General features: G+C 39.2%; 1 protein-coding gene across 22 annotated transcripts in view; it reads left to right on the top strand.

The window, feature by feature from the left end:
• Nucleotides 1-10,875: 10,875 nt before the first annotated feature.
• The window catches only part of ABI2 (abl interactor 2), a 123,031-nt gene continuing 113,381 nt past the window's right edge, over nucleotides 10,876-20,525 (top strand). For 4 of the 22 annotated variants that reach the window (XM_032594471.1, XM_032594476.1, XM_032594479.1 and 1 more), the window contains exon 1: nucleotides 10,882-11,208. In XM_032594471.1, coding sequence (XP_032450362.1) covers nucleotides 11,092-11,208 — 117 coding nt within the window. In that variant the 5' untranslated portion in view covers nucleotides 10,882-11,091. Of the gene's footprint in view, nucleotides 11,209-20,525 lie in introns of all 22 variants that reach the window. The other 18 variants (XM_032594470.1, XM_032594474.1, XM_032594478.1 and 15 more) reach the window with 10 other exon arrangements.

Here is a 20,525-nt window from a genome sequence, read left to right on the forward strand (position 1 = left end):
TTCTTCTTAAAAATATTTTTCACCGGAATTGGATAGTATGAGAGGATTATTACTGATTTTGTTTGGTGCACTAAGGATATTATGATTACATAGCAAAATGTCCTTATTTTTTAGAGATATATACTAAAATAAAGGAGGGGTTAAATGTCATGTTATATATGCTTAACATTCTTCAATGTCATGTTATACTTAAAATTCTTTAGTAAAGAATACTATGAGAAAATAAGGTAAAATAGAAGCTATTGTTATATCTAATTAATGGGTATTTTGTATTCATTATACCATTCTCCATACTGTATATTTATAATTTCCATAATAAGGAAACAAAAAATATGACTTTCAATAAAAATGAAACAAAGAATGTGTGAGATTCATGGGCAACATAGCTACTGACTTTCTGAAAATGAGTTGTCTTTTTGTTTTGTTTTGTTTTTTTACAAACTAATTTCAGAGGATTAGTATTTCTTTCAATAATTTTATTTTATTTTATTATTTTTTTTCAATAATTTTAAAATTATATAATAAAATGTATACTCATACAAAATACTGTAGTACATTTTTAGCCATTAAATATCCCTGAAATTGAGACCAAAGTTCATATTACTAAAACTAAAAGTTTATATCAATCATTACCACAGGGTTCAGATGAAAAGCTTTCCTAAAAATGTAAAGCTTAGGGGCACCTGGCTGTCTCAGTTGGTGGAACATGTGACTCTTGATCTCTAGGATGTAAGTTTAAGCCCCCTGTTGGGCATAGAGTCAGCTTAGAAAAAAATGTGAAGCTTAGATTCCAGGCATTTATCTTTTGACTGTATATACAGAACATTTTTTTCAAAGGTTTAAAATGCCCAAGTTATATGCACTTCGTATTAAAATTTCCTGATAGTCTTAAATGTAATTAAAACCCCAAAATGCATATAAATACTATGAACATATTAATCACCAATAATTTTTTTTCTTGTTTGGGGGTAAGGATGGGAACTCAATTAACCATGTAATTGTTTAAATAAACTCTGCTTGCAGAAAAAGCATTTGACAAAGTACAATATCCACTCATGATAAAAATCCTCAACAAAGTAGGTTTAGACGGAACATACCTCAGTATAATAAAGGCCATATGCGAAAAGCCCACAGATAATATCATCCTCTATCAGGAAAAAGTGAGAGCTTTTTCCCTAAGGTCAGGGACAAGACAAGTATGTCCACTCTCACTTTTATTCAATATAGTAATGGAAGTCCTAGCCCCAACAATCAGACAACAAAAAGAAATAAAAGGCATCAAACTGGCAAGAAGAAGTAAAACTTTTGTTCCTTGCAGATGACATGATACTATATATAGGAAACCCTAAACTCCACCAAAAAACTACTAGAACTGATAAATGAATTCAGTCAAGTTGTAGGATACATCAACATACAGAAATCTGTTGCATTTCTATATAACAATAATCAAACAGCAGAAAGAGAAATTAAGAAAACTCCCATTTACAATTGCACCTAAAACAATAAGATACCTAGGAATAAACCTAACCGAAGAGGTGAAAGGCCTCTTACTCTGAAAACTATAAAACACTGATGAAAGAAACTGAAGATAAAACAAAGAAATGGAAAGACATTCCATGCTCATAGATTGGAAAAACAAATATTGTTAAAATGTCTATATTACTCAAAGCAATCTACACATTTAATACAATCCTTATCTAAACACCAACAGCATTTTTCATAGAGCTAGAACAAACAATCCTAGAACTTACACGGAAGCACAAAAGACTCTGAATAGCCAAAGCAACCTTGAAAAAGAAGAGCAAAACTAGAGGCATCACAATTCTGGACTTGAAGTTATATCACAAAGCGGTAGTAATCAAAACAGTATGGTACTGGCATAAAAATAGACACATAGATCAGTGGAACAGAATAGAAAACGCAGAAATGAGCCCATAATAATCTTTGACAAAACAGGAAAGAATATCAAATGGGAAAAAGAATGTCTCCTCAGCAAACGGTGCTGGGAAAACCTGACAGCAACTTGGAAAACAATGAAACTGGACTACTTTCTTACACTCTACACAAAAACAAATTTTAAATGGATTAAAGACCTAAATGTGAGACCTGAAACCATAAAAGTCCTAGAAGAGAACACGGGCAGTTATTTCTTTAACGTTGGCTGTAGCAACTTCTTTCTAGATATGTCTCCTGAGGCAAGGAAAACAAAAGCAAAAATAAACTATTGGGACTACATCAGAATAAAAGCCTTCTGCACAGTGAAGGAAACAATCAACAAACTGAAAAGGCACCTATAGGATGGGGGGGCGCCTGGGTGGCTCAGTCAGTTAAGCGTCCGACTCTTGTTTTTGGCTCAGGTTATGATCTCACAACTTTGTGGGTTCAAGCCCTGCTTGGGATTCTCTTCTTCCTCTCTCTCTGCCCCTCCCCGACTTGTGCTGTCTCTGTCTCTCTCAAAATAAATAAACTTAAAAAATAAAAGGCAACCTATGGAATGGGAGATTTGCCAATGACATGTGATAAAGGGTTAGTATCCAAAATACATAAAGAACTTATACAACTCAAAAAAACAAGTACAAGTAATTCAATTATAAAAGGGCAGAAGGCATGAATAGACATTTTTCAAAAAAGACATCCAGGTGGCTAATAGCCACATGAAAAGATGCTCACCATCACTTATTATCAGGAAAATGCAAAACCAAACTACAATGATCACCTCATACTTGGCAGAATGGCTAAAATCAACACCACAAAAAACAGGTGTCGGCAATGATGGGGAGAAAGGAGAATCCTCTTGCACTGGTGATGGGAATGCAACCTGGTGCAGTCACTCTGGAAAACAGTATGGAGATTCCTCAGAAAGTTAAAAAGAGAACCACCCTACGATCCAGCAATCACACTACCGGGTATTTACCCCCCAAAACACAAAAACACTAATTTAAATGTATACATGTACCCCCATATTTACAGCAGCATTATCTACAATTGTCAAATTATGGAAACAGCCCAAGTGTCCATCAGTTGATGAATGGATAAAGATGTGGTGTATAGATATAGATACATATACATATACACGTATATAATGGAATATTCGCCATAAAAAATGAAATCTTGCCTTTTGCAATGACATGGATAGAGCATGAGAGTATTATGCCAAATTAACTAAGTCAGAGAAAGACAAATACCACATTAAATTCCACTCATATGTGGAATTTAAGACACAAAACAAGCAAAGGGAAAAGAGAGAGACAGAGGCTAGCCAAGAAACAGACTCTTAACTATAGATGATGGGGATTAAAGAGTGCACTTGTGATGAGCACCGGGTGATGTATGGAAGTGTCAATTACTATATTGTGGACCTGAAACTAATATTACACTGCAAGCAAACTGGAATTTAAATAAAAACCTAAAAAAAAAACCCTCTGTTTGCATTTCTCCTATGTACTGTGTAATATCTCTAACAGGAAACATAATTGCACAAAAAGGAATTGTTTTACATTTCATTGAAATATATATATTCCGGGGCGCCTGGGTGGCGCAGTCGGTTAAGCGTCCGACTTCAGCCAGGTCACGATCTCGCGGTCCGTGAGTTCGAGCCCCGCGTCAGGCTCCGGGCTGATGGCTCGGAGCCTGGAGCCTGTTTCCGATTCTGTGTCTCCCTCTCTCTCTGCCCCTCCCCCGTTCATGCTCTGTCTCTCTCTGTCCCAAAAATAAATAAACGTTGAAAAAAAAAAAGAAATATATATATTCCTTCACTGAAATATGTTATTACATATATAAAATATGTATACATATATATCCAACTTGGTATTGCCTGAAAAAATCATATGGCAGCCAGAAAACTAGTTTTGAGTTTCTCAAGGTAAAAAAGGAAAACCTCATGGGGCACCTGGGTGGCTCAGTTGGTTATGCATCCGAGTTCAGCTCAGGTCATGATCTCACAGTTTGTGGGTTTCGGCCCTGCGTCTGGCTCTGTGCTGACAGCTCAGAGTCTGGAATCTGCTTCAGATTCTGTATCTCCCTCTCTCTCTTCTCTCCCCCCACTCGTGCTCTCTCTCAAAAATAGATAAACATTAAAAAAAAAAAAGGAAAACATCACAAAAGTATCTTCATGAAGAAGGAAGACATTCTTATTTAATAGTTTCCAAGCATTTAATGTAAAAAGAGGAAAATGGACAATTATTACAGGAAATACTTTGTGCAGATAGGAAACAGCTGGTTTTATTCTTTAGGTGCCATAGATGCTACTCTTTAATAGATTTTAAAAATTTATGAGAAAATCCATTTACACTAAGTACTGATTGACATTCTTAATAATATTAAGGATACTAAAGCTGATAGGTTGATGCCATTTAAAAGAGAGAGGGGTGCGTTGGTGGCTCAGTTGGTTGGGTGTCTGACTCTTGATTTCTGCTCCAGTCATGATCTTGAGGTTTCATGAGTTCCAGCTCCATTTCAGGCTCTGAGCTGGCAGCACGAGGTCTGCTTGGGATTCTCTCTCTCCCTCTGTTTTCTGCCCCTCCCTCACTTGCACTGTCTAGTTCTCTCTCAAAATAAATAGGGGCGCCTGGGTGGCGCAGTCGGTTAAGCGGCCGACTTCAGCCAGGTCACGATCTCGCGGTCCGTGAGTTCGAGCCCCGCGTCGGGCTCTGGGCTGATGGCTCGGAGCCTGGAGCCTGTTTCCGATTCTGTATCTCCCTCTCTCTCTGCCCCTCCCCCATTCATGCTCTGTGTCTCTCTGTCCCAAAAATAAATAAACGTTGAAAAAAAATTTAAAAAAAAAAAAAAAGAAAAAAAAATAAATAAATAAACTTAAAGAAAATTTCAGGGCAAAGAGTTAATAGTGAAAACAATGGTTATGGTTAATTAGCATGTCAGTGATGTGCAGAAAGAATCTGAGTGGAAAGTCTGGAGTGAATGGGTATGTCTCATAGATGTTGTAAGATGAGCAATGTAAACAGTTCAGTTAAACAACATTTATTTCTTTAATTTCTTAAGAAATTAACAAATCCTTAATTTCTTCACTTAAGGATACAGTTACTAGAATGATATAAATCAGAGGAATTCCACATAGTATGTCTTTATTCCAGCAGAGGAATTTGACACTTTTTCACCAGTCTTATGACTACAATGATGAAATATTGAATAATTGTGAATCCCTTAAGGTCCATTTAGAACTGGCCAAATTTAAGGTACAGTCGTTCCCCCTATCCACAGTTTCACTTTCTGTGGTTTCAGTTACCAGACATCAACTGCAGTCGGGAAGGAGATGCCTATTGCTACATTGCAATGCCTACCTCATTCACTTCACTTCATCTCATCACATAGGCATCATCTCACATCATCTTAAGGTTGAGTACAGTATAACAAAATATTTTGAGAGACATAGCACATTCATATACCTTTTATTACAGTATAATTGTTCTATTGTTACTTGTTATTAATCTCTTACTGTGCCTAATTTATAAATTAAACTTTATCCTAGGTATGTCTGTATAGGAGAAAATAGTATATGTAGGGCTCAGTACTATTCAAGGTTTCAGGCATCCACTGAGGGTCTTGGAAAGCATTCCCTATGGTAACAGGGGACTACTGTATACTAACAGTAGTCTGAACAACTAAGTGAGGTTTATAAGGGTAAGCCATCAGGCTCCTCTTTTTTGCCTTGATTTGTTCAACATGAGGGTATGATGAACCCGAAAAGTCTTGCTTATCAGACTGTAGATGATGTAAAACAAGATTATTTATTTCCAGAGACGGTAATGAGGATTAAAGTTTGGCCAAAGCAAGTTATAATTTATGGTTATAGAGAACTGCAATTGGGGCACCTGGGGGCTTAATTGTTAGAGCTGTCAACTTATACCAGCTCGGTCCTGATTCAGAGTCTGTGTTTAAGTCCTGTGTGAGTTCCTGTGCTGGTGTGAAGCTTACGAAAGGAGAGAGAGAGATGAGAGAGAGAGAGAGGAGGAGAGAGAGAGAGAAGAGAAAGAGAAAGAAAGAAGAAAGAAAGAAAAGAAAGAAGAAAGAAAGAAAGAAAGAAAAAGAAGAAAAAAGAAAGAAAGAAAGAAAGGAAAGAAAAGAAAGAAAAGAAAGAAAGGAAAGAAAAGAAAAGAAAGGAAAGAAAGAAAGAAAGAAAGGGAAAGAGAGAAAGAGAGAGGGAAGTAAGAAGGAAGGAAGGATTGCAATTCGATTTTTAAAAGAATCAACTGTACTTGGTATGAGTGGATTAATACGTAAAAAATCCAGGAATATTTAATGCTTACTTTGAATCAGTGGGGTGCCTGGATGGCTCAGTAGATTAAGCATCTGACTCCTGATTTCAGCTCAGGTCATGACTCAGGGTTCGTGAGTTTGAGCCCTGCATCAGGCTCTGTGCTGACAGTGCAGAGACTGCTTGAGATCCTTTCTCTATGCCCCTTCCCTACATTCTCTCTCTCTCACTCCTAAAATAAATAAACATTTTTTAAAAAACGTTGGGGCACCTGGCTGTCTCAGTGAGTTCAGAGTCCGATTTCGACTTGGGTCATGATCTTGTAGTTCATGAGTTCGAGCCCCACATCGGGCTAGCTGCTGTCAGCACAGAGCCTGCTTCAGATCCTCTGCCCCCCTCTCTCTCTGCCCCTCCCCTGCTTTCTCTCTCTCCTCTCTTAAAAATAATAAACGTTAAAAAAAATCTATACTGCTTACTTTTAATCAAGCTGATGATAAAATTGCTTTAAAAATGTTACCTTGGGGGGCGCCTAGGCAGCTCAGTCGATTAAGCATCCAACTTCAGCTCAGGTCATGATCTCACAGTTCGTGGGTTCAAGCCCCAAGTCAGGCTCTATGCTGACAGTGTGGAGCCTGGAGCCTGCTTCAGATTCTGTGTCTCCCTCTCTCTCTGCCCCTCCCCTGCTCACTCTCTGTCACTCTCTCTCTCAAAAATAAAAGAATGGGGGTGCCTGTGTGGCTCAGTTGGTTAAGCATCTGACTTCGGCTCAGGTCACGATCTCATGGTTTGTGAGTTCGAGCCCCAAGTCGGGCTCTGTGCTGACAGTGCAGAGCCTGGAGCCTGCTTCTAGTCCTGTAATCTCCCTCTGCCCCTCCCCCACTCACATTCTATCTCTCTTTCAAAAATAAACATTAAAAAATAAAAATAAAATATAAAAATATTAAAAAAAATTAAAAAATTTAAAAAATGTAAGCTTGGGCAGTATTAATAAAAATATTTGCTCTAATTTTGGGAGATAATAGTTTCACTGGACTCTTAGAAAAGTAATCCATGTTTATTTTAGGAAAAGGATGAACAAAATCAAAAATTCTTATAATCCCACCACTCAGATAATATATATACACACGATACATATATTTTTATAGAACTTCTAGTTGTCTTCCTTTTTGCTTAAATTATCATGGTGGCAGCTGATATCTATCTAAATACTTGGATCCTTAGATTCTGCTGAGTGGTTTTTAAGTTTTTATTTTAATCCCAGTTAGTTAACACAGTGTTATCTTAGTTTTAGGTGTATAATACAGTGATTCAATAGTTCCATATATCAACTGGTGCTCATCAGGACAAGTGCACTCCTTATTCCCCATCATCTATTTAATCTGTCCCCTCACCCACCACGCTTCTGGTAACGATGAGTTTGTTCCCTATAATTTAAAGACTCTGTTTCTTGGTTTGTATTTTTTTTTCCCTTGGCTGATTTATTTCTTAAATTCCACACATGAATAAAATCATGTAAAATCATATGCTATTTGTCTTTCTCTCATTTCACTTAGCATTATACTCTCTAGGTCTATCTATGTCATTGCAAATGGCAAGATTTCATTCTTTTTTTTTAATGGTTTAATAATATCCCATTGCGTGTATGTTTGTATTCCATCTTTATCCATTCATCAATTGATAGACACTGGGGTTGCTTCCCTATCTTGCCTATTGTAAATAATGCTGCTATAAACATCGGGTATACTATCCCTTTAAATTAGTGTTTTTGTACTTTTTGGGTACCAATACTACAATTACTGGATCATAAGGTAGTTCTATTTTTAACTTTTTGAGGAAACTCCATACTGCTTTCCCCAGTGGCTGCACCACTTGGCATGCCTACCAACAGTACAAAAAGGTTCCTTTTTTCCCACATCTTTGCCAACACCTGTTGTTGCTTGTGTTGTTGATTTTAGCCATTCTGAAAAGTGTGAGGTGATTCCTAATTGTCTGCTCAGTGTTAAAAGCTCCTTGCTTAGTGGTGATTCCCAGCTGCCAGAAATTATGATCATACACCTTCAGAGCCAGAAGGGCCATTTCATCAGCATTACCTGGGCCAGAACTATAAATTGGGTCAGACCAACTGAATCAGAATCTCTGCGGGTGGGTGCTAGCAATCCTATTTTTTAAAAATTCTTTTTAATGTTTATTTATTTTTAAGATAGAGAGAGAACACGCGAGCGAGCACAGGCACGAGCAGGGGAGGAGTGAAGAGAGAAGACAGAGGATCTCAAGTGGGCTATGTGCTTACAGCCCAAGGCAGGGCTTGAACTCAGGAACCATGAGATCATGGCCTGACCCGAAGTTGGATGCTTAACTAACTGAGCCACCCAGATGCCCCAACAATCCTGTATTTTTTTTTTAATTTTTTAATGTTTATTTATTTTTGAGACAGGGAGAGACAGCATGAACAGGGGAGGGTCAGAGAGAGAGGGAGACACAGAATCTGAAACAGGCTCCAGGCTCTGAGCGGTCAGCACAGAGCCTGATGTGGGGCTCGAACTCAGGGACCGTGAGATCGTGACCTGAGCCGAAGTCGGATGCCTTAACCGACTGAGCCACCCAGGTGCCCCCAACAATCCTGTATTTTAACAAGCCCCCAAAGTGATTCCAATCCATGCTGAAGTCTGAGAACAACATACCTGAGTTAAAACCTTTGTTTTTTCAGATAAAGAAGATCCAAAGAGGTTGTCACCAGTCAATTTAAGAAAGTACCAGTATTTTCAGGCAGTGATTCCTAGGATAACCATTATCCCTCAGGGAGATCTGTTTATTGGACTAATTGCTAAGAAGTATTTGAAAGAATGCTAGGTAGAAATAAGTATAATGGGGAAAGAGTCCGTTTACCACTTAACTCACCTGGTGGGCTTGTTACAGTTCAACACTTGCCTTTTGATTTACTCAGGTTTGAAACAAAAGTTTCATCCAATTTGTTTTATTCACTTGATTATTCATACTATTTTATTCCTTGAAGCAAGTTTATGTGTCATTTAAGTAACTAGCCCATTCCATCACTACTGCTCTCTAATGAATCCCTAGAGTGTGACGCTACAGCTTTCATTTTTAACAAGCTCCTTATACTTAAGTTTGAGAACCACTAAAGCAAAAGATGTTTGGGGCACCTGGGTGGCTCAGTCAGTTAAGCATTGGACTCCACTTCAGCTCAGGTCACGATCTCTCAGTTTGTGGGTTCCAGTCCCAAGTCTGGCTCTGTGCTGACAGTCTGGAGCCTGCTTGAGATTCTCTCTTTCTCTCCTCTCTCTCTACCCCTCCTGCTCATGCTTTGTCTCTCTCTCAAAATAAATAAAAAACATGAAAAAAAAAGTTTGAAGTGGTTATGTAAGAATAAAACTAGATAAACTGGACATTTTCAGTATTCTTTAATTTGGGTTCCACACTGAAAATTCAAAATAACTTGCTAAATTTTTGCTAATGTGTATGTCATACACCCAATATAATAACACCAGAGATTGCTCCAAAAATTTGGAATGGCATAACATTCAAATGATTTTTCAAGGAAGTATAATATAGTTTGCCCCAGCATCTGGGAAAAAAAGGTGGCGGGGGAATCACCGTAGAAGGACTAAGATATCACAAAAAGCAAGAACGAGACCTGAAATAATGGATCCTGTTCTAAACTGCAAATGTAGTCAACCTTGATTTACCACGGTATAAATTAAGGTCATGGGCAACTCAGCAGTTGTCTAATATTTTAGGTTTTTAAAATTTTAGGTTTTTTAAAAGATTACATTGTGTGGAGTAGTCAAGATTTAGGAAAACATACAGTATGTGGGGAACAAGAACAGAGTAACTCCGAAAATCAAAATTATCTACCTTGAATTTTTGTAGCATTTAACGTTTTTCAAAGTGCTTTCACATATACTATTATCTTATCCATGTAGCAGCCATGTGAGTAAGAAAATTATCATCAGCAAAACCATTTTCAGAACTTTAAATACTGGATACACGAAGAAAAAAGGTGTGGAATTGAACCAGAGAAATGACAGAAAAGGATGTCAGTGAGGAAGAGAATCATGGAGAGGGCAAGCACAAAAAGCTGAGGTCCAGGCGACAGGGAATTGAGAGCCGAACGGAGACTAACCTGGCCGGGTGGGGGTGGGGGCGATAGCTTTAGTGGGCAAATAAGCGCAAAAAAGCCTGGGTGCAGGAAATACGGGATTATGAAACTGGAATTTACTTATCTGTACCAAAGAGGATGGATAAGGTCAAAGAAGAAGAGAAAAATGGAAAGCAAGGCGCACTTAAAGCTGCACGGAACTTTTGTGGGCTGCTATCCTTCAGTCCAATGACCACGGAGTTCGGCCTCAGGTTGAGAATAACGCGAAGGGGAGTCGAAGAGGGCGCGGGCGGGAAGACAGCAGAGCCGGGTAGCGCGTTCACTCGGACCAACAAAAGCCGCCGGAGACACTTAGCGAGCCACGCAACTTGCGGGGGCCGAAGGGTTAACCGCGCGCCCGACTCCCGCGCGCTTCCCGGCCCCCACTCCCGCGGTCGCTAGGAAACGCCGAAGGTGGGGGAGGGGCGGGCGGCGCGGCGGAGGGTGGGAATCTTTTTCGGGCGCCCGGGGGCGGAGGGAGGGGAGCGCGCGTGCGCGCGCCCGTCCGTCCGTCGCCGCGGTGACCGTCCTCGGAGTCCGTCGGCTCGCGCCCCGCCCCCGTTCTGCTGCCCCCTCCCCTGTCGCGCGCGGGGGGTGTTTCTCGCTCCTCGCGAGTTGCCGCCGCCGCGGTCGCCGCTGCTCCTCCTCTCCCAGTCTTGGGTTTCCCAGGCACTGCTGCCGCCGCTACCTCTGCGGTCTGTATGAGGAGGAGGAGGATGTGAAGATGGCGGAGCTGCAGATGCTGCTGGAGGAGGAAATCCCGGGGGGCCGCCGGGCCCTCTTCGACAGTTACACGAATCTGGAACGGGTGGCAGATTACTGCGAGAACAACTACATCCAGGTGTGAAGCATGTCCCGGCCTGGGCGCGTCGGGCCTCTGGTGGGCAGCGCGTGGGGGATCCCAGGGCCGGGGGCCGCGCTTGGGGGCGCAGGGCGCGCGGGGCTGGGGCCGCGGCGGGGACCCAGCCTAGCTAAGCCCTCGAGGGCGGGGGAGGGGGAGAATAGGGTGGGAGCTGGGTCTGGTGAATTGGTGAGAAACCTCCGGCTGGAGGAAATTGTAGCTTTAAAACATTTTAAAAAGCCATGAATCAGTCCTCGTTGCGGTGTATGTGTCGTGTCCCCGCCTCTTCGCTTCTTCTGCCCTCGGCCGCCCCCGCACTCGGTACCCGTCAGTGTTCGGGATGGCGGTGGAGGCGGAGAGTGTTTTTTTCTATTTGACAGAATCCTGCTCCCCCATATGGCAGGGGTGTGTGGGGGATTGATGGATCACCCCCTCCCCCAAGCTCTGGAGGATTTTTAAGGGGCTATGTTGTTGCAAAGTAAAGTGCCTCAGTTTTATATTCATGTAAATGCCTCAAGAGACTGGTATTTCTGTTTATTTTTTAGTTTCTAGCCGGGGTTACTGTAGAAGAGCAGTTGTCTGTTGGAAGTTATTGCCATTTTCCTCCTTATGGAGAATGAGAAGCTGCATGATAATGAGCACCACCCCCCCTTCCCTCGACAATCCCGTTAGAATAGTTAATTTTCCTGTGGGAAAAAGAATTATAAGTATTTTTCAGCAAGGATTAGGAAATGATCCTCATGATTTAATTTTTCCCGAGATGGTTGGTTTGGTACAGAGACTCAGAGTGGTAACGCTGTGTGTATGTGTATGGAGGTGGGGTGTGTTGGGTGAGATGAGATCCAGCTGCGCCTGGATACAGCAAAAGATTCTGTGGATTTAAAAAAAAAAATCCTTCTTGAAAAATTATTTGAAAGGGTAGGTTAAAACAGTTTGCAAATTAAGCGTCTTTTGTTTCTTTGTGGCTTATTCTGGAGTCACAGATTCTACCTCCGTTTTTTCCCTTAACGTTTAAATTCTCTTGGGATAAAGGTGGAAATGGAAGAAGTGTGTTAAATTGTTCTTTCACTATGGTCTTCTCCCCCCCACCTCCCGCCCCGCTCCCACCTCCATCTCTCCAGGCATCCTTCTTAATATCAGTTATATTGGGAAGCATTCTTTAGTCTTAGTGTAAACTAAAAAAAAAAGGTGTTGGAATTTATAGGTTTATAAATTTTGTAAGGATCACGTGGTTAATCAAGGATGTTATTGTGAGATTTTACTAAATTAGGTATATACTTAACTCTGTATTATCTTGTAGCAACGATTTGTATTGAAGAAGGGACCAGGCATAATCCAAGGCTTTTCCCTCCAAAGAGACTATTGAAACTAGTAGGAACAGAAAAAAATGTGTCTTCGGTCAGAGATTCATGCAAAAAAACACAGTGGTCCATATTTGGAGGGTGCTTCTTAAATACTGAGTGGGATAGAAAAGAATCAAACATTAAGTTGTTCAGTGTTCAACTGCATGTATTCAAAAGTCTTGTATAGCTTGCCACTGTGTAAAGGGTTGATGAAACACACCTAGTGTCTACAGAATTTCATAGTGTAGTTAGTAGGAGAGGCTGATCTGTGAGCAAATGAATAATGTAGTGTGTCAGTTTATACTCTAAGGGACTGAAGGTGGGGAGAAGGCCAGGTGGAAGATATGCTATTCCTAAGGAATTCACTGTCTCTAGGAGTGGCAAATCTAAAGGACTGAAGCGGTAATTCCATTGACTGCAGCATATTATGGGAGTTATAGGTCAGAAGAGAAACTGAGAATAGAAAAGTGATTGGGTAGCGGTTATTACCAGTAATAAAAAAACAGATTTGTCTCTCTTTGGAACATAATTTTTATTATAATTTGAAGGTATAGTTTTTCTTAGATTACAATTGATACATAAAGGTAAAGTACATGGATTAATAAAACTGAGAGGTTAAAGGGATTAAGGGTTGTCATCTTTTTAAATATTTTACACTATTCTGTCATTACGGTCACCATTATCTGTTTTAGCAATAGGACTAATAATTTAGTGTGGTTTTTTTTAAATGCACAGTATAGCTATTGATTAATGGAATTAGATTTAAAAATATTTTTTCAGTTTAACATCTAAAATAGATTTTACATGTTAGATTAGATTTTACCTCTTAGGTTATCATCTTTTTTATGTGGGTATAATATTGGTGTTTTTCTCTTATGAGATGACAGCTCTTACATGATTTGTTTGTAGTAAAGTTGATAAATGGAACATGCTGATAGTGGATTTGTGCTGACCTAGCTGTACATTTGACCCAACTGGCTCTCCTTGTGACCAAAGAACTGACCAGCAGGGGTTTTGATGCTGCCTCTGACCCTGTAGAAAATGAAAATTAATTGGTTGTATATGATCACATAGTCAGTTTAGCCTTGTTTTAGCATCATATCCTAACTACTAGCTCAAGTTAACTAACCCAACACTTACTTTATTTTGTGGAAATGTAATTTTTGCCAGTAAAGTAGAAAAAGATAAATCTGTTGAAACATGTGTAACAAAGGGTAAGGGTCTTTGTTCAGTGTTCTTAAGTAGCTGGTTTTAAGCATAGGAATAGCCACATAACTAAGAGAAATAAGAATGCTCTAAATGTGGATTATATTTAGTGTGGAAATTGAGCAAAGGAAGGAAAATGATTTTGCTATCCTTCTGGAAACAACTGTATCGTGTTTAAATTGTTCCTAATAAAAATATCTTTCAGATACATTATCAGCATTAGGAGTGACCAGATACTGCCTGTGTTAACACCCACAATCTATAGGTAGAACAGCGTTGTGGACAACAGTGTTGTAGACAGCGGTTTTCCAGGATACTAATGCAGTTAATGTTAGAAATTTAAAAATCATCTTCAGTAAAAATTTAGATGGTTTTTGTTTTATTATTTCAACCTCTAGAAAAAGTGACAGTAAAAATATTTTTTCTAAAATGTGATGCTAAGAGGCACCTGGGTGGCTCAGTTGCCTAAGCGTCTCTTGATTTCTGCTCAGGTCATAATCTCACAGTTTTGGGAGTTCAAGCCCTGTGTAGGGAGATTTGCTGACAGGTAAAGGAGCATTAATGGTGAGGAATTCATCTTAGAGAGATAGAAAGAAAGAGAGAAAGAGAGAAAGAAAGAAAGAAAGAGAGAAAGAGAGAAAGAGAAACTCTCTCCCTCTCTCTCCCCTCTCTCCCTCCCCTCCCTCCCTGTCCCTGTCCCTCTCCCTCTCCCTCTCCCTCTATCACTCTCTCCCTCTCTCTCTACTCGTCCCCACTCATGCTCGCCCTGTCTCAAAATAAATAAACTTAAAATTTTTAAAAAATTTGATGAAAAAAATTACAACTAAAATTGCTGGTATTTCCTGATTGATTTTAATTCTTGTCTGTGAAAAAGGACTTAGTAATTGTTAAGGACTTTTGTAAAGATACATGTAGGACCTGTGTTCTTTTTTTCATTTATTAATATAAACATTGATACCTAATCTAAAAAGTTTCCAGAAATTTTAAACAATGTTTTGATTGACTTGGAATCTACATTTTTACAAATAGAAGAATTTTATTTTATTACTGTTTTTTTTAATGTTTATTTTTGAAAGAGAGCGTGAGTGGGGGAGGGGCAGAGAGAGAGGGAGACAGAATTTGAAGCAGGCTCCAAGCTCTGAGCTGTCAGCAAAGACCTGACTTGGGGCTCGAACTCCTGAACCGTGAGATCACGACCTGAGCTGAAGTTGGACACTTAATTGACTGAGCCACCAGGTGCCCCAAAAGAGTTTTATAATAGTAGGAGTTGCTTTAATGTTTGGTAGATGAAATAAATTTATAGTTGTTACTTTGCTAGAGTAACTCTGAAAAACCAACTTATTATTAACATTTTTCCTTTCGTTAGATAAAATAGTTAATTGGTTTTTTGGTTTTTTGTTTTGTTTTGTTTTTTTTTGTTTGTTTGTTTTTTAGATACATAGTAAAATCCCGTTGTCCATTATTTGGAGTAAGAGCAAAATCATCCAGTAACATGGTTTTGCTCAGAAGAACAGAAATTAAAAATGTACCTAAAGGGGTGCCTGGCTGGCTTAGTCCATAAAGCATGCAACTCTTGATCTCAGGGTCATGAGTTTAGGCCTCATGTTGGATGTAGAGCTTGCTTGAAAAGATAATAAAATAAAAAATACTTTATAAAACATTTTTACAAAATGTGCCTTAAATTTTATGTGAAATATATATTTTTTGCTTTTGAGCAATAGAGATGTCATTAATGACTTCTGTTTTTTGTCTTTTTTAAACATTTTTTTTTAAGTTTATTTATTTACCTTGAGAGAGTGAGAGAGTGTGTTCTGGGAGGAGCAGAGTGGAAAGGAGAGAGAGAATCTCAAGCATGCTCCATGCTGTCAGGGCAGAGCTCAACTCTGGGCTCCATCTCCCATAAGATCATGACCTGAACTGAAATTGAGACTCTGATGCTTAACCGACTGAGCCACCCAGGTGCCCTCGTTTTTTGTCTTTATCAAAAAGGATACTCCCAGAATTCATTAAAAATTGCATGAAAAGTTTATAAGGAGTTACAGTTTATTTATAATGCTAAGACATTTGTTTAACTTGACACAATACCTTCTGAGTGTACAGTCTTTTAGTCCTATGGCATTGTTTTCAAGTTTTGAAGGAGATTTTGTTATAATACAAAAAAATCTGATACATATAGTTCTTAATTTCTAAATATTCAAACTATTGTATTTACATTAATTTTCTATTGCTGTTGTGACAAATTGCTACAAATTTAGCAGTTTAAAACAACACAAACTTACCATTTTATAATTCTGGAGATGGTAAGTCTATAGTAGGCCACAGAATTGGGTTCTTTCTGGAGGCTCTGGGGGAGAATCGGTTTCCTTGCCTTTTCCAGCTTTCAGGGACTACCTGCATTCCTTAGCTCATGACCTTCTTTAAAATTCCAAGCCAGCAGTGGCATCACTGCAACCTCAGCTTCTGTTTTCACATCTCTGTCTCTCTGCTTCCATCTTCACTTCCCCCTTCTCCCTCTGCTTCTGTTGTCACATTTTCTTTTCTGACTCTGACCATCTGCCTCTCTTTATAAAGACTCATGTGATTATATGTTGGGCCCATTCTGATAATTTTCCAATCTCAGGATCATTATCACACCTCCAGAATCCCTTTTTGCCATGTAAGGTAACATATTCACAGGTTCCAGGGATTAGGATGTGGTCATCTTTGCTGGGGGGTGAAGGTTGTGGGGGGGGGGGGCGGTGGGGGGAGGAGGGAGGCACTATTCAGTTATAATATTTGAACATAGCTTTTCCTTCCTGTATCAGTAATTGGCTGTAACCCTTTTGGTACCTAAGCCCAAAACCTTGGTACTGTCCTTGACTCTTATCTTTTGCATTGGATAACAAATGGCTCTGTCTTCACATGTCTGGATCTGACTACTACCACCTCTTCTGCTACCAACCTGGACCAAGATATGATTATCACTCAGTTAGATTATAGCAAAAGCCAGAGTGATCTTTTTTAAAAATCTAAATCAGATCATGTTCTGTTCAAAATACTGAGATTTTCTGTCTCATTCAGTTTAAGAACTAGAAATTAACATTGCCTACAAGATACAAATGATCTAGCTTTCTAGTCTTGAATCCTCTCCTAATGTAATTCCTCTTCTCTTTTGCTAATTGTGTTTCAGCCACATTGGCCTCTTTTTCTTTTCCTTCTGTTTTAATGTTTTATTTATTTTTGAGAAAGAGAGCACAAGTGGAGGAGGGACAGAGAGAGGGGGGTGGGCAGAGGATCCGAAGTGGGTTCTGTGCCGACAGCAGCAAGCCCAATGTGGGGCTCAAACTTGCCAACCATGAGGTTGAGCCACCCAGCTTCTCTGGCTCCTTTTCCTTGAACATAACAGGCATAGTTCTGCTTCCACATTTTTTTTTTTAAACTCTAGCCGTTTTTATTGAAAAATTTTGCATGATTTATTTTTCATTAGTCTGTGCTGTCCATGCTTCTAATGATATCAGAATCACCTGGATCACTGATAGCCAGTATGCATACTCTGTATTATTTCCCACATACTGTGTCCAGTTCAGTATTATTGCCATTGTAGTGGACACCAGTTTTGGCCACTATGATGTAGTGTCTGTTTCAGATTTCCTCAGGGGTGGGCAGTTGTTGGCGAAGATGACCAATTTCACTTTGCCATGTCTGATCATTTTCAGAGTATGCTTCTATCCCAGCACATACTTTCCACTTTTCATTATGAGCTGGAGCCTAGAGTTATCAACTCTAGCGACTTTTTCACCTGTCTTAGGTGCAGGATGGCCCCAACTAAGAGCGGACTCCAAGGTTGCTGGGTGCAAGAAAGGTACCTCAAGACTTTTTTATTTTGCATTTACTGTGCCCTCTACCAGGAGTATTCATCCCCCAGATAGTTGTATCACTGGATCTTTTTACCTTTTTCATGCCTTTGATCAAATGTCAACTTTTAAATTTTTTTAACTTAAAAAATATTACAAAATTGTTTTTTAATTTCAGTGTAATTAACATAGTGTTATATTAGTTTTAGATGTACATTATAGTGATTCCACAATTCTATATATTACTCACTGTTTTCATGGTGAGTGTACTCTTAATCCCCTTCACCTATTTCACCTGAACATCCTCCTGGTAACCATCTGGTAACCATCAGTTCATCCTTTATATTTAAGAGTGGTTTTTTGTTTGCCTTTTTTCCTTTCTTTATTTGCTTTACTTCTTAAATTCACATTTAAGTTAGTGAATTTCACCTGTGAGTGAAATCATATATTTATCTTTCTTTGACTGACTTCACTTACCATTAGACCATCTAGTGCCACCCATGTTGTTGCAAATAGCAAGAATTTCATTCTTTTTTGTGGCTGAGTAATATTTTATTGAACACAAATACCACATCGTCTCCTTTTTTTAGAACTTGTTCTAACGTTTTTATTTATTTTTGAGAGTCAGAGCGTGACTTGGGGAGGTGCAGAGAGAGAGGGAGACACAGAATGTGAAGCACGCTCCAGGCTCTGAGCTGTCAGCACAGAGCCTGATGTGGCGCTTGAACTCACGAATCATGAGATCATGACCTGAGCCACCCAGGTACCCCTTCTTTTTTTTTTCATTTGAGCTCTATGCCCAGCGAGGGGCTCAAACTCACAACCCCAAGATCAAGGGTTGAATGCTTTAGTGACTGAGCTGGCAAGGTGCTCCATATCATGTTTTCTTTATCCATTCATCCATCAGTGGACACTTGGGTTGCTTTCATGATTTGGCTGTTGTAAGTAATTCTGCAATAAAGATACAGGTACATGTATTTTTTCAAATTAGTGTTTTGTATTCTTTGGGTAAATGCCTAGTAGTGGGATTACTGGGTCATGTGGTAATTCTGTTTTTAATTTTTTGAAGAATTTCCATACTGTTTTCCACAGTGGCTGCACCAGTTTATGGTTCCACCAACAGTGCACAAGGGTTCCCTTTTCTCCACACGTTGTTTCTTGTATTACTGATTTTTGTTATTCTGACAGGTATGAGGTGATTGTGGTTTTGATTTGCATTTCCCTGATGATTAGATCTGGAGCATCTCTTCATGTGTCTATTGGCCATCTGTATGTGTCTTTTTTTTTTTTTTTTTTCATCTGTATATGTCTTATTTGGCAAAATGTCTGTTCACATCAAATGCTTAGTTTTTAATTGGATTATTTTTTTTGGATGTTGATTTGTATAAGTTCTTTATATATTTTGGATATTAACCACTTACCAGATATATCAACAGAATACAACATCAGTATACAGAAATCTGTTGCATTTCTGTATACCAGTAATGAAGAAGCAGAAAGAAAAATTAAGGAAACAATCCCATATACAATTACACCAAAAATAAAAAATATCTAAGAATAAACTTAACCAAGGAGGTCAAAGACCTGTACACCAAAAACTATAAAACACTGATGAAAGAAACTGAAGATAACACAAACAAATGGAAAGGTATTCCATACTCATGGATTGGAAGAACAAATATTGGTAAAATGTCTATACTATTCAAAGCAATCTACAGATTTAATGCAATCCCTATCAAAATACCAACAGCGTTTTTCACAGAACTAGAGCAAACAATCCTAAAATTTATATGGAACCACAAAAGATCCTGAATAGCCAAAGCAATCTTGAAAAAGAAAAACAAAACGAGGTATCACAATCTCAGATTTCAAGATATACTACAGAGCTGTAGTAACCGAAACAGTATGGTACTGGCACAAAAATAGACACATAGGTCAATAGAAAACCCAGAAATCAACCCACAATCAACCCAACGGGAAAAAGACAGTCTTGGGACACCTGGGTAGCTCAGTAGGTTAAGCATCTGACTCTTGATTTTGGCTCAGGTCATGATCTCACAGTTCATGAGATTGAACCCTGCATCAGATACTGTGCTGACAGCGTGGAGCCTGCTTGGGATTCTCCCTCTCCCTCCCTCCACCCCCCTCCACTTTCTCTTTCTTTCTCTGCCCTGCCCCCACTCCACTCACACACACTCTCTCTCAAATTAAATAAATACACATCAAAAAAAGGAAAAAGTCTCTTCAATAAATGGTATTGGGAAAACTGGATAGCCACATGCCAAAGAATGAAACTGGACCATTTTATTTTTTTTACTGTTTATTTGTTTTTGAGACAGAGAGAGACAGAGCGTGAGCAGGGAAGGGGCAGAGAGAGAGGGAGACACAGAATGTAAAGCAGGCTCCAGGTTCTGAGCAGTCAGCACAGAGCCCAACGTGGGGCTTGAACTCACGAACTGTGAGATCATGACCTGAGCCGAAGTCGGACGCTCAAACGATGGAGCCACCCAGGCGCCCCAGGACCATTTTCTTATACCATACACAAAAATAACTCAAAATGGATTAAAGACCTAAATATGGGAGCTAAAACCATAAAAATCCTTTCTAGAAAAGAGCACAGACAGTAATTTTCTGACATTGGCCGCAGCAACATTTTTCTAGATATGTCTCCTAAGACAAGGGAAACAAAAGCAACAACAGCAAAAAGGAGAAAAAAAACCCAACTATTGGGAATACATCAAAATAAACAGCTTTTGCACAGCAAAGGAAACAAAACTGAAAAACAGCTTACTGGATGGGAGAAGATATTTGCAAATGATATATCCAATAAGTGGTTAGTATCCAAAATATATAACTTATGCAAATCAACATCCAAAAAAGAAATAATCCAATTAAAAACTAAGCAGTTGATGTGAACAGACATTTCTCCAAATAA

This window comes from Lynx canadensis, chromosome C1 (assembly GCF_007474595.2).
Source record: "Lynx canadensis isolate LIC74 chromosome C1, mLynCan4.pri.v2, whole genome shotgun sequence".
NCBI lineage: Eukaryota > Metazoa > Chordata > Mammalia > Carnivora > Felidae > Lynx > Lynx canadensis.